The sequence below is a fragment of the Physeter macrocephalus genome, chromosome 15 (genome assembly GCF_002837175.3).
Source record: "Physeter macrocephalus isolate SW-GA chromosome 15, ASM283717v5, whole genome shotgun sequence".
Classification (NCBI taxonomy): domain Eukaryota; kingdom Metazoa; phylum Chordata; class Mammalia; order Artiodactyla; family Physeteridae; genus Physeter; species Physeter macrocephalus.
The window spans coordinates 8018841-8033690 of NC_041228.1; the positions used below are offsets into that span (position 1 = coordinate 8018841).

General features: G+C 48.8%; 1 protein-coding gene across 19 annotated transcripts in view; it reads right to left on the bottom strand.

Annotated features, from left to right (window-relative positions):
• LOC102988973 (thyroglobulin) overlaps nt 1-10235 on the bottom strand; it is a 144641-nt gene extending 134406 nt beyond the window's left edge. For 9 of the 19 annotated variants that reach the window (XR_003683451.2, XM_028500614.2, XM_028500621.2 and 6 more), the window contains exons 1-5: nt 9082-9230; nt 7981-8089; nt 6514-6611; nt 4923-5126; nt 4399-4558 (exon numbers count right to left, since the gene is read on the bottom strand). Coding sequence is in view for 14 of the 19 variants with exons in the window: in XM_028500614.2 (XP_028356415.2) it covers nt 4399-4558; nt 4923-5126; nt 6514-6611; nt 7981-8089; nt 9082-9148 (638 nt within the window). In the remaining 5 variants the exon portion in view is untranslated. Of the gene's footprint in view, nt 1-4398; nt 4559-4922; nt 5127-6513; nt 6612-7980; nt 8090-9081; nt 9234-9770; nt 9844-10100 lie in introns of those variants that run through there. The other 10 variants (XR_003683453.2, XR_003683452.2, XR_008619509.1 and 7 more) reach the window with 4 other exon arrangements.
• Between the last annotated feature and the right edge of the window lie 4615 nt (nt 10236-14850).

The window sequence follows — 14850 nt, forward strand, 5'->3', positions numbered from 1 at the left end:
CAGTTGCTCCCACTAACAGGAGGTATAGGACAGAAGTTCATTCATTGGAACCTGGGACGATTCAATAACAAAAGTGCTTATAATAGTAGCATAATCACTTCCATTTATTGAATACTAATTTGTAGAAGACAACCTGCAAAATGTTTAATATATGTTGACTCACTTAATTCATTTAACCCTCCTAAAAGGCAGGTGGTGTTTTTTTCATGCCCATTTTAGAGGTTAAAAAAGTGAGGTATATTGGCCATGGGTCTTGAACCAGTGGTGGGAACAGGGGTTCAAATCCAGGGATTCACCACCACGTGATCTCTGCTAATGGTGTTATGCAGTGTGTTCGGCTGTACCCAGTTCCTGCCCCATATCCTGAGAGGCAGTCCTCTGTTTTGACACTCTTCTTTCTAGGCCGGACACTCAGCTTTTCCTGGCATCTAACAGACAGCGATGGGTCACTCAGTTGGCCCGGAGTTCTGAAGCCCATTCCAGCATGAGGCACGCGAAGGTTAAATCACTCCAGTCCCACATTCCACCAATTCAACCCAGACACCCACCTCAACCTTCAACTAATGGAAAAGGATGCTTCCCTTTCTTTGGATTTTATCAGGATGATAATAAAAGAGTCCTCCAGAAGGAAAACTGTACTGGAGGGAAAATGATGGCTTTTCTGCTTTCACGTTCAGATTGTGGCCAACATAGAGTTAGAGAAATCACAAATGAGGCTCCGTGCAATACAAAACGTCAGCCCCTGCCAGGCATCCGGTCCTGCCCACCTGTAGTGTAGGATTCGTGCCCCTGGACCCTGGGAGCCAACAGCCCTACTCAGTCAGATGCTCCAGCCCTCTCCCGGACAGCACCCCCAGATATCTCGCCATTGATGAAGGCTAGCAGAGCCCTCCTCACAGTCAAGCGCTGTGACTCCCACAGTGCCGGGGGCACTGCAGACACTGCAGAGGGTCCTGTGAGGGTAACAGGTGACCAGTCCATGAGGATGTCTCCACACACAGTGGCTCACGTTCAGGTAACGAGGCCCCTTCACCACATGTTATGACGCATCTGCTGCTTCTCCCTGGATCACCTGTATAGCATGGGTTGCCAAGGCATCTGAAGAAGCTTGAATGAGCTCCGTCGCTAAGGACAAGAGCTGATAAAGAAACCAACGGACTGAATTTAATTCGGGTCACTAAAGCCTTGATAATGGCATCGGCTCTTAAGCCCTTTACTACAATCTGCTTAGCCAGAATACGCTTCCCCAGTTAGTGGTTAGGTAAGGGCAATGTGAAAGATGGGGGTAGGGTCAGAAGGACTAGCAAAGCTCACTCCATCGTGTCACCCCATCGTGACATGTTTTTTTGGCCACCGGCCAAGCAGGTGTACTTAACAGCTGCCTTTTTCAAGAGGCAAAAGGACCTGCCTTAAATGGGCAAACGCTGTGGCCAAGTTCAAGTGTAAATCATCACCCAGCACATCAAGAACCCACAACAAACAGGTTGGCAAATGAGGCTTCCAGGCTCCCCGTGGCCCCATGGAAATAGGTCAACTGCCTTACGCCACCTCTCTATGTGAATTTCCCATAGAAATCGCCTCAGATTCAATACTCCCAAAGCAAATTTGTGACTTTTCCTTTCCAGACTCTTCCTGTACCATCCGTCCAGAAACCAGACCTTGGAGTCCTCCTTAACTTTTTCTCTCCCTCGCCTCCCATATATGTTCCTTCACCAAGCTCCATGGAGTGTCTACCAAGTCAGTATCTGTCCAGTCCCGCTCCGGCTCACCATGGGCCTCTCCATCGCCTGCTCTGGTCCAAGACGACAGCACCTCTCACCTGGACTAGTACGGTAGCCTCCGAACTTGTAGAGTCACCCCCAGGCACCCATTCTGCTCTTTCCTGACCCCAGTCCATTCTTTCCAAAATCCAAGTCTGATGGTTAATAAGATATACCCAACTCCCACTCAGGCTTAAAATTCTTGATGCGGTATTGGGGACGAACTGAAGCTTAACAATTACTCCTTGTTTACCTGAAATTCAAATATCACTGGCCATCCGGTATTTTCTCAACCGGCGACCCTAGGTGTTACATCTAGACTCTCCACGTAGCCTCCGTGGCTCCTGACACTTTGCCCCAGTGGAGTCACTGGGGCTGGCACTGACCAGGTCTGCGGCTTCCAGTAACCAGCCACCTGACCCTTCCCATGACCTTCTCAAATCAGAATTCACTCAGAGACATGCTTGCTTACATAAAAGAAAGGCTCCCATTTCAAGGGTAAACTTTTTTTGTTCCTTAACAATAGATGCTTAGTCCTGAATGTTTGCCTTTAACTCGACTGCCCTCTGGTGGAAGCAGCTATGAATTGTGCCTCAAGCTGGCACCTGCAAGAAGTTCTTTGATGACTGTAGGCCTACTGTATGCAAGGCTCTGTGCTCTATGCTGTGGGGAACAGAGATGAACTGAGGTTTTGTGGGATGGTAAAAGGAGACAGACAGCTCTGGAACCCACCAATTGTGCTTCCTAGGCTAGGGTCCTTAACTTCTGCGCTTCAGATTCCCCATTGTGTGCCAGAGACCATCGATTCCAATTATTTTTGTAAATATTGAAGTAAATGAAAGGATCTCAAATTCCCTGTATATAGTGAACATCCAGTTGAACTTGAACTGAGCACACGTTGGTCTGCGTCAATGAGCATCAGTAAAACAGGCTGTTTGCACATTCCTATGTGCACGTGGGCAGGCCTTGTGGGGCGGGGAGGGGAACGTAACCTACATTTGCTGAATGTAACCTATATTTGCTGAAGCTGGTGATGTGTAAGGATTCCTTACAGATGCATAATAATTTACAATTTTCGCAGTGGTTTTATAGACAAGGGCTCAGCATATCTTCACCATGACCTAATGAGCCGGTGTTGTCCTTACAGATGGGGACACCGAGGCTCGGAGAAGTAAGTGACTAGGTCACTTTGCCAGCAGTGACAGAGTCAGAATGAGGGTCACAGGGCAAATGCTATGGGGCCAGGCAGGTAATGCAAACAGATGGAGCAGGAGGTATGTGGCAGCAGGACATGGAGAGACCCAGAGCAGCGGGGGGCCGGGGGGGTGCGCTCAGTCCAAAGAGAACCAGCTTCTTGGTGCCACGCGACAATGCATGTAGCCCTCACCCTTGTTCCTCAGAAGCAGGAATTCAGAATTTTGTGTATTACGTGGAACATGTAAAATTGCTGATGTTCAACTATTTTTACCTACACAAATGGACATTTCACAGGATTCTACTTAAAATCCCCCAGTTTTTAAAACACTATGCAGCTCAAAAGAGACTTACCTCTGGGACAGTTCTTGGTCACAGGCTTTTATCTGTGACCCCTCCCGGCACATCCCTCTCTCTCATAGGGAAAGAAACTCTTTGTTTTGAAAGCCAGCCACATAAAGGCTCAGGTTCTCCAAGAGAATTCCTATCAGTATTCACAGACTAATATTCTTCTTTATTTTCACTCAGAATGTTTCAATTATATCTGAAATCTGTGTGAGCCCTTTACAGTAATAAAGTAACCACCTTGAATGACCAGAAGCTATCCAGTTATTTGGGCCAAGACCTGTGATGCATCTCCCTTTTTATATTTGCTATTTAAATCTTTAAACTCATTGATAAGTGCAAACATACATGCAATTTATAAAAATGGTCCATGCTTTTTATGGAGCCATCTTTTTTCCTTTTCTGCTGGTTCCCTTCTCCACAGCAACCTGACCCTCAAGGTGGCTGTGATAACCACACAGTATGTGCTTATTCATATTTTTCTCTGCACTCACCTAATCCTATACGGACACAAGCATGATCACATAATTTATAATCATATATGCACATGAAGGGACCTGTCTGATGTTTGTTTTCTAAAAATTAAATCCTCTTATATTATCTATACCTTGTGTATCGTATTATCTTAATGTGCTGCAGAATCCTCTCCGAATCAACTGGAATAGTTGATTTGCATTTTTTTAAAGGGCTGCAGAAATATTTATGGCAGGTACACATTTATCCAGCCATCCACCTTGGGTTGTCAGTCACTTTGTTCCCGGTTTTTGGCTACAATGAAAAACGATGCAATAGACATCCTAGTACATACATCTTGACGTTCTGGTGTTTTTCTCTCCATAGGCTGGCTGGGCCAGAAGGTTCGCCTATTTTTAATCTGAATAGCTATTGCCAGCCCGCTTTGTGGGGAATGCTGTAGCCCTTCAGATGTCCGTCACAGCAAACGAGCGCGAGGCCTCTCTCCGTTCCCACGGGCTGCGTGTCTCGCACGCACGCGCGCGCGCGCGCCCCAGCATACAGTCCCAAAGTGAGCCGGAGCTTTGGCAGGAGATGGGAAGGGACGGCCCGTGACGAGCAGGCTCAGGGGCCCAGCAGCCCTTACCTGTTGTAGCTGTGGACCAGGTCGAAGATCATCGTGTCCGTGGTGTTGACGAACTTGCACTGCACAGACACGAAGGCGCCGTCTGGAGAGCACTGGGGTGGGGACTTGTCCCCCACCCCGTGGAGGAGACGGCGGTTTCTTATCTCACAGCTCCCTGGACCTAAACATTTCCCAGAAAACAATGTTTAATTCTTCCATGCAAGGAGGTGTGTACGCTTCTGCAGTGTAGGTGCATGGGTTCACACTACACTGGTGACAGCATCCCACACAGGGACTAAGGCCTGAGACAGGAGACGCTCCTCGAAATCCTACTTACTCTTCTGATGATCAGCCGGTGAATGCTGCTATCCACCACATGGAACTATCAGAAGAGATAAAACCTTCCTAAAATCCCTTCCTTCTCTGCGCTGAGGGCCAGGTCCTCTGCCTTTTCTCGGGGAGCCCTGACCCCGTTTTGGCTCCGATATGGGAGGCCGCACACAGCCTCCACCTCCTCGTGGGGTGCTGGTGCCCGTGGGACTTACATCGTGTCGGCCTCCCCCGCTGGCGGGTCCCGTACACCTCCATCCCTTCCGTGTCCACACACCAGCACTGCCCCCGTCGCAGGTCGCACTGCATGGGCTCGTAGTCCCCCGAATCCTGACACTGAGGGAGGTAGGATGTGGCCGTGCTGTTGATGTAGCTGCTCAGTAAGATCTGCTGCTTCTGCAGCTGGCAGAACGACAGACCTGCGGCAACAAAGAGCGGCGTCAGAGCAGGACAGCAGGGGCGACGTAGGGGTCGTAGCCCAGGAGGACCCCTCTCCCCCCCCAAAGGCGGGAAGCCAGGGCAGTCCTTCCCACAGCCCACGGGTGCTCGATGAGCTGGCAACAGCCTCAGGACCAGCGTTGCAACTGCCCAACCCTATATCCCAGGATTTCTCCTGACATCCTGCGGACCGAGCTTGGAAGGGCAGATTTCATCGTGTCCCGTGGGTCCCCAGGACACCCCCACGGCCCTGGCGCTGCAGAGGTGCAGTGTGAATGGAGTACAGGCTGGCTGTTGACAGCTTGTCTGAATTCAACTTTCCCCGCACACTTGCTGTGTGACCTTGGGGAAGTCCGTCACCTCTCTGTGCCCCACTCATGTTTTCTATAGAATTAAAATACAACTGCCTTGGGGCTTCCCTGGTGGCGCAGTGGTTGCGCGTCCGCCTGCCGATGCAGGGGAACCGGGTTCGCGTCCCGGTCCGGGAGGATCCCACGTGCCGCGGAGCGGCTGGGCCCGTGAGCCGTGGCCGCTGGGCCTGCGCGTCCGGAGCCTGTGCTCCGCCACGGGAGAGGCCGCAGCGGTGAGAGGCCCACATACCACAAAACAAACAAACAAAAAAAAACAAAAAAAAAAAACAAAAAAATACAACTGCCTTCTTCAGGTGCATGAGGGCTAGTGACATTAGTGATTACTGCTCCTATTGAATACCTACTGTGGGCCGGGTGTCTTATGTGCATTTTAAATCCTCTCAACCATCACAGTCGATCCTATAGCAGATACTATATTCGTGTTACAGACAAGGAACAAGAACTCGGTGACACCATGGGACCCAGCAGAATGCTGGCCCCCAAAACCAGTGCCCAAAACAGAGCTTTGCTCCATTAAAGGATAAGTGGTTCCAAGCTCAGTTTCACAATTTTAAGATGACCAGTGTAAACTGACCTTTGTTTTAGGCTGAACTGTGACATGCTTTAAATGGGGACTGGGCTTTCTTTGACTACTCATCTTAACAATTATTTTAACAGGAAAGTTTTCACCTCAGTCTCAAATTTTAGAAACACCCCAGGTGAAAGAACACTTCCTGTGCACGTGGCCGCTTTCTGGTTTCGGAGACCTTTGATGTCTGTTCCCTGTTGCTTCCTTAGCACCAGGCACCAAGCCTGGCACACGGGGGAATTCAGAGGCGACCAGCTAAACAAATGACTTGATTGTCCCGTTGATTTTCACAGCAGTCCGTAGGAGATAGGGTCGAATTCAAAGGCGAAGATCCAGCAGCCCATGGGGAGACTCACCCTTGACACACCCAAGCCCAGTGCCCTACCCAGGATGTGAGCTGTCCCCAGCGGGTCCCCCCTGCCAACTTACAGGACGCAGGCCGCCCAGGCTGCCGGCTGCCGGGCACTTCCCTGCCATCGGCGTCCACACACCAGCAGAAGCCTCCATCCTTCCCGCACTGGACAGTCCTGAGGGCAGGAGACACAGTCAGGTACCTTTCTTCTTCCTTTCCATCCCTCCAAGCTTTAATTCATTTAAACTAGGAAGAGATTGGTGTGGAGCAGGGCAGGTGACTAGTGAAAGGGAAAGCGCTGACACCTGTGACAGCCCTGCCCATTCATTCTCCACCAGGCCAGTCTGCCAGCCCTGTAGCAAAGGCCACCCTGCTGTCCACGCTCCTGCCCCATGGAGGCTGCAGGGGGTAAAGGTGCTCCTTACGTGGACCAGGAGTGGGCAGACAGTGGCCTGGGTTATGGTTACTCAGGAAGCACTCCATGGGTCTCCAAGGCGAAGTGATGGCTAAACTGAGGTGGAGGGGCAGACAGGTGTTATACCAGGGGCCTAAGAAGGTAAAAGGTGTTCCAGGTAAAGAGACTATCATATGCAAAACCTTCTGAGGAGGAGCAGGGCTGGCTTGAACCTGCACGTGGCCAGGAAAGAGACACGGGAACAGCTAGATATTGATTAAATAAGGCGGCAAAGGTGAACCATCCTCCTAAGTCCTCTGCTCCAGAATTCCCAGAGCTCCAAGCAGGGACTGGCCTTTGCACTCTCGAGAGTAGGTAAGAGCTTTGTTAGGCGCACAAAGCAAGCTCGTGAATAAAATGGAGGTGGAGAGTAGGTAAGAGCTTTGTTAGGCGCACAAAGCAAGCTCGTGAATAAAATGGAGGTGGGGTGGGGGGTGACGGATGTCTCAGGGATGTTTCCCAGAACACAGCCCTAGAAACGGAGTTCCCCTTGTTCAAATGTGGCTGGACCAGCGTGGGGAAAGTGAAACATATGCAAAGGGCTCCTGTGTGTTATCACTCCACTCTGCCGGGAGAGAGTCCCGGGCCCCAAGTTCTTCTTAGGGCAGCCAAAAACCCCTTTCAGAGAGGAGCCCAGTGGGGAGACAGCGCCATGCAGCCCAGAGAGCCGAACTCAGCACGGCTTGGAGGCAGTCACTGACCTGAAAGTCCAGAAGCCCCTGCTTCCCTCCACCTCTGACTCATCAAGAGGACGCAGGGAGGAGAAGAGGTGCCAAAGCATCAATCATTTGATCTCCCCACCCCTGCGCCCCTTATTAAAGTAATTAGGGTAAAAGCTTTGGCAGGAAAGGAGGGGACGTCTTTGGTTCTGGCTGGAATGAAGCAGGGGTTGGGGCACTCTGGGTCAGATGAGTCAGTGTTGATTAGTCTGAGGATCTGAGTGGCAGGCACCCTCCAGGCGACAGAAGCCACATCTCACGTTCAAGGAGGAGAGTCAAGGGAGGGCGGGAAGGGAGGACGGGGGACGGGAATGAGAGGTGCTGTAAGGCCTCCAAGGCCCCTGAGCCCACATGGCTGGAGCAGGCCTTACTGGAAGCTGCCATCCTCGGCGCACTGGGGAACGTAGTCTGCTCCCTTCAGAAAGGCCGCTTCCCTTCGCTGCTCACACGGACGGAGAGGCTGGGCGTCCACCTGGTACTCTGCACAAAGGAAGTGACTCATCAGAGAGGAGTTGCTGGTCTGGATTCCAGTAAGAGAGACGGGCTCCCTAAAGGCACAGATGCTCTTCCGGGTTTTATTTCTAGCACCATCGTCAAGTATGTTCTAACTTGCAATTTTGCAGCTACTCACACTTTTCCAAGTATGACATTAGCCCCCGTAATCCCCGGGGAGGTATTATCTCCACCTTACCCATGTGGCCCTAAGACTCGGGCAGGGAATGTTGTCTGTTCAAGATCATAGGGTTGGCAAGAGAAGGATTCAAAATGAACCCTTGGATTGCACGTTCCCCCAGGGAGCAGTTGGCTCAGGTCAGAACACCATAAAGGAGGTGCTCTTGAATTTATCAAGGCACTCCCTGCAGACAGAGCACCTCCCTGGTCCCGCATGGGAATACAAATTAATAACTCCCATGTGTCTTATTTTCCATGGAGAATGCGTGTAACATGCAGGAGCTTATGCAGAAATCACAGTCACGACTGCTTACTTTCCCGGCGGGGAAGCAAGCTGAGACTTATCCAAAGTCACACGTTAGGTGGCTGAGCCGCAGCTAGAATTTAGGTCTGTTTCATGCCACGGGTAGATGTGTGTTTTTCACTACCTGCTATTTCTCAAATACCCCACACGGATAACCTAGTACTTGAGATCGCTAAGAAAATAAAAAAAAACAACAGCAATGCCAAAATTTGCTAACAGGGTGGGGTGGGGGAGAACTAGAATCCGACTAGGAAGATCTGGTTTCCCATCTCCTCTCCACAAGTCACTGACTCCGTGACCTCAGACCATCCAGTTTCCCTCTCAAGACCCTCTGTCTCTCATCTGAAAAGGGAAGAGCAAGTAACTGACCTCGGGACACTGTGAGGATTAAATGAGATCACAGAGGTTCCAAGGCCCTGGAGCAAATCCTAACAAGGGGCTGGCCTGAGAGCCCCCTCCTGACCCGACGCTCCATGGCCTCAGGCGCGGAACTCACCAAAGCTGTTGGCTGACACCAAGCAGGCCGAGCCCAGCAGACTGAAGACCGCCAGGGCCAGGGCCATTTTCCTGGGCCCTTCCAGGGACGAAGAGGTAGAAGCTGCTGCCCCCTTGGGCTCTGGCCAGGGAGCCTTTATAGAGCTGACGGGGGCGCCCGCAGCCCCCCTGCCACCGGCGCCCAGTGAAGCAGCACCGCCCTGTTTTCTCTGCTGGCCACGAGGAGGTCCTCCACCTGCGTCTGCCCCCCCGAGGGCACTCATGTGGCCAGCGGGCGATGAGAATCCCGTGCAGCTGGCGGGGAGGAGAACCGGGGCGCCTGGCTACAAAATTCATCTTCAGGGGTAAGGGCCAAAGCTCTGCGGCTTTCTGGGCAACGAGCTCAGGCCCACCGTGAAGGAAACGCAATCCGGCCTCCCTTCCCCCTCCTCCCTTCCCCCGTCCTTCCTCCCTTCCCTCCTTCCTCCCTCCTTTCCTTCCTTCTTTCCTTCCAACAATGTTTCTTTAGAGCCCAAAAGTGTAGCAGACACTATTCTAGGCAATGAGGATATGGCAGAGGACAAAACAGGCAGAACCGTTAATACAGACTGTACAAATTTTAGTGAGAGAAGCCAGACACACACACACACACATTCATATTCATATTTATCCTCCTCTCCCTTCTGTCCCAGGACTTCAGATGTCACCAACCAAAAAAGAGCAGGAACCGTGTCTTCCACACGAAGGCTGCACATCGGTGTGTTTTCTCCGTTTGCTTCTCCACCTGAAGGGGTCGGGGAGGGAGGCTCACTCCACAGGTGTTCAGAAGGAAGCATGGGCAGCTCTTGCAGAGCACTTGGCCGTGGGGTCAGGGAGATAACTAACAACGAGACTCAGATTTCAGGCAAGGGTGATTATTTGAGATGTGTTGGCATTTACTGGAAAATTAGAACTCCCCCTGTGTGGCCCCTTCCTACCCCCATTACCCGGGGTACTTCTACACATGCTACGGAGACCCTGTAACAATATAATAAGCATAACCTTCTGCAGCCCTGGCCATCTCTCCAGGTCCAGGTGTTCTAAAGCAGACGAGTTTTCTAAAACATTGAAACCGCGGTTAGAGGTCGACCAGAAACCCCACTCACCATGCTTCCTACCACCCCCAACACGCCTGCACGGGCCTTGCACAGGTCAGCCTGTGTGCTGAGTCATTCTCGCTGGTCTGGCCTCCGGGAAGCAACAGAGTGGAGTCAACGAGGGTGACAGCGTGCAGCCAGTGGGCCAGAACCACATGGGCTTCCTTCAGAGTCAGCATGACGCGTACCTGGAAGGAGAGGTGCTTCTCTCCACCCAAGCGATGGAGCGGTAAGCTTGGAGAGAACTACACCGAGACGCTGCCTCCTCACCATGAAAACCCCTTTCTCATGATGACTCAGCTCCTTGGCACTGCTCTCACCTGCTCCCCCCTGAGCTGGGAGGATGTACAAGCTTTTGTGGTAATTCTGAGAGGCAGTGCCCTGGTCTGGCCTCCCCCAGTCTGCTCCTGGCTCAGGCCTCCATCACTCCAGCAGGATCTTCACCACTGGCCCTGTCACCTCTCCCTCCCTCCTCTATCCTAATACAATCACATAGTCTTCTCGTTCATCTCCTTCATTCTTGAAGACTAGGGTGCTAGGTATAATAAGCACCTACTGGAGATTTGGGGGAAATGGAGAATAATTGGAATCCAGAGGAGGAAATTGCTTCAAAACAAACAGCAGATGCCACTCTTTCTGGCCCACCACAGAGAACTGCTTACCAGCCATCTCTCCTAGAACTCCGCTTGCTGCCATGTTGCTGGGTCCCCTGCCACTGCCTTGGACAGCTACTCTCATCTCCCACATAACCAGTGACTCAAAGCCACATTCCTCTTTCTCCTTGGTTGCCAGAGCAATAATCAAAATTCCTGGAACTTGACTTCTGCTTCCAGAAGATGGAATAGACACATTTTTTCCCTATTCCTCCTGCTGAGTACATCTAAAACCCCTGGATATTATATGTAACACAAACAGAAGACGACACTAAAGATGGATAGAAGAAGACAGCCATCAAGCAACCTCAGGACCAGAGGAACAACATGGTAGCAAGTTCCCTGAATGTTATTTTGCCTCATGTATCTCAGAGTGGGTGTTAGAGAAGACAGCAACCAGAAATGCCAAGAAGCACAGACCCCCAAAAAAGCCCCGAGAAAAGCTTTTCGAGCCAAAGGTCCAGGAAAGGGGAGCCTGGCAAGACAGAAAACTTTTAGACAATCATTGCTCTATTCCAGCAACCCTCACAGAAAAACACTGTGGCTCCACCCCAACCCATGCCAGGAAAAACCAGCGGGGGAGACTTGGGAATTCCACCCTTGCCAAGTTAAGGAGGCTCTCCAAGCCCCCACCAGGGTGGTGACTGAAAGGCCATGTGAGAAGCCAGAATTTTCACCCCAGTTGGGCTGGAATGAGCCCCCTCTCTCTGTGGGGTCAGCAGAGACCACATGGGCAGCCTGAACTTCCAGCCAGCAATAGTAAGGATGCCAACCCTCCCAGCTAGGGTTGCATCAGCATTGACCAACAGGGGAGCCTAAACTCCCACACCCAACCAACTGATATCTGTCAGGAGGCAATGGAGATGGAGCAAGAATTTGGACATCTATCCTTACGAACAGCAATGAGGTGGTGTCCCTTTTCTCCCACCTCAGTGATGTCAAGAGTTCTACTAAAACAGAAGATTTAATAAGATCTAGATTTTCTTAACACACACCCAAACTGTCCAGGTTTTGACCAAAAATCACTCATCCTACCAAGAATCGGGAAAATATCAACTAGAATGAGAAATGACAATCAGCAAATGCCAATACCAAGATGATACAGATATTAAAATTATTTTTAAAGAATTTTAAAGCAGTCATCATAAAAATGCTTCAGGAAACAATTATGAACATACTCAAAACAAGTGAAACTATAGAAAGTTTCAGTAAAGGCATAGTCACGAACAAAGAAACAGAAGATGTAAAAAAGAACCATATAGAAATTTTAGAGCTAAAAAATAAAATAACCAAAATAAAAAACTTTATATACGGGTTAAACAACAAAGTGGAAGGAACAAAGCAAAGGATTCATGAACTTGAAGACAGAACAATAAAAATGACCCAACCTGAACAACTAGACAGAAATGTATCAAGGATACGGAATAACTCAACAGCACCATCAACCAGAGGATCTAATCAACTTTCACAGAACACTCCACCCCACAAGAGCAGAATATACATTCTTCTCAACACCCATGGGGTATATATACTAAGATCATACCCTGGGTCATAAAACAAATCTCAACAACTATAAAAGATTTGATGTCATACTCTGACTACAATGGAAATGAACTAGAAATCAATGCCAGAAAGACAACAGGAAAATTTTCAAACAAGCAAACATCAGACTTGTAAATAATCCATGGGTCAAAGAGGAAGTCTCAAGGGAAATTTAAAAATACGTTGAAGTGAATGAAAATGTAAACACAACATATCAAAATTTGTGGGACACAGTTAAAGCAGTACTGAGAGGGAAATTTATAGCACAATGTTTACATTAGAAAAAAGGGAATGTTACCTGCCAAACTGGTAACTAAGAACATCCGTGGAAAAGTAAGGGGTGGAATAAGAGGCCAAGAGCACTTAGGGGAAAATCCCTTCTCATGGACTGAAAACCAGGAAAAAGGCAGGGCATTTACCTTTTAACAATTCTCTAACATACTCCCTCTCCATCCATAAATCCAATAGTCTTAACCATTAAAAGCAGAATGGCTAAGTCTTGGAGAGGAAAAGATCACCCATCAGAGTAGTCCTACTCCCACCTCAATGAGATCCTACCAAGAGTACCAATGGCATGACCTTGGACAAGCTACTTGATCTCTCCATGCCCCAATTTTTCCATCTATGAAGTTGTAATGTTATTAGTGCCCAAACTCATAGGATGATGTGATTACTAAATACATAAATATAAGATGCATAGTGCAGGGCCTGGCACACAATAAGCATTCAATGTTCTTTTTCTTGTAAAACTGAGAAATTTCCAGTGGTGGGAGCACCAGACATCAGTCTCATTTAAGGTACATTTCTTTCCCTTCAACATATTTAAAATCTCAACTTCTATTTCCTCTTTAAGCTCAATGTGCTGCACTGAAGGCAGGTGTTTATCTGGCAATACCTCATCCACTAGCTTGGGTGGGCAGTCATTCACAGCCTTGTCCCACACTGACTGCTGTCCTGGAATTTTGCCACCCTCTTAAACCTTAGCCTTGGCAATGTTTCCTCCTCATCACCATTTTTTTTTCAGCTGTAGAATCATTCTCAGCTCATTGAAGCTTTTGAAGTCCATGGAACTGGTGGGACCATGTCAACTGAAAGAAAAATGCCTAATGTAAGAGTTGTTGAGTTTTTTAAATTCAGGAATCTTGCTGAGGACTGTAGCCTAGGAGATGGGCTTTTAGTAGTTCTGAAGATGTAGGGGAGAAACCAGCTTCTAAATGCTTTTTGGCTAGGGAATACATGTAGGCAGGCATACGTCTTGGTAAAAGACTACTGCTAGTCACAAAGAACAGATACCTTGAGTTAATAATTGAGTGCTTTTCTATGTATGGGAAGATGCAAGAATCTGGGTTCATTGAAATTCTTCCTGAGATATACATCTAACTATCTTACCTAAGGGGCCTGTTTTCCCAAAGCACAGAGTGCCTCATTCTGTTCTGCATCCTGAATTCCTCGCAGGGTGCACTCTGAGTCAATGACTGTAGTGCCTGACAACTTAATCCTTGTAGAACTGAGTGGTGAGCAACGCTCTTTGTTCTTCTTTGTTTGCAAACAGAAGCCTGATGCTCCTGAATCACTGCTCCTCCTCACTTTCAACTCTTCAGGTCTTGAGCTATATGTGTTTTGCTGTATTACTTTCTGCAACAGAGGCATATGATACTGACATTTTAATTTCCATGGTGGCTCTCCTTTTGCTTTCAGGAAGGCTCAGCCTATTTTCTAACGCTTTAAATAGCTTCTTAAGTCACTCACTTTTCTTCTCTGGTTCATTTTTGACTGGTATTGTTTGCTGGATTTGAGTTTCTCTCTTTCCCCTTTTCCTTATGGAAAATACATATATTTAACACCTATGTCTCATGTATGTCTCTTGGTTTTGTCCTTTGGGGTCTCTCAAGTTGGAAGACATAAAAATCATGAAGCTCAGGGACTGGCAGAGCATCAGTTATTCAGCCCAATATCGTCTGATGCCATTTCCTCTGCTGTCACAGTCAAGGCATTCTGCCGTCCTATCAAGAAACCGAACACGGATGCTGTCTTGTTCTGCCCGGCTTCCCTTCAATGGGTTTCTTATATCTCAGGCATGTTCCTCAGGGCATAAGTACTATCTGTACTTCTACCTCTGCATGAAGGTGGCTGCCTCACCTTGAAACTCACTGAAATCACTTGGAGTATTCTGTGCTGATCTTCCTGGTCCAATCTTCTCACATCTGTCTAGATTTTGTATAAGCATCCCACACAATGGCCCATTCAAGGTGTTGGAGAGAAGACATTCTTCCTTTACTCTTCTAGGTTCTTCTCGCTAGTCCAAGAATTAAGTCAGCATGAGACAAATTAACAGGGGAAAATCAAAAGTTTAATAACATGTACACATGGGAGAGACCTGCAAGAACTGAATAATGTGCCAAAATGGCCTAAATCCTCACCTTAAATACTATCTTCAACTACAGACAAACAAGGATATTA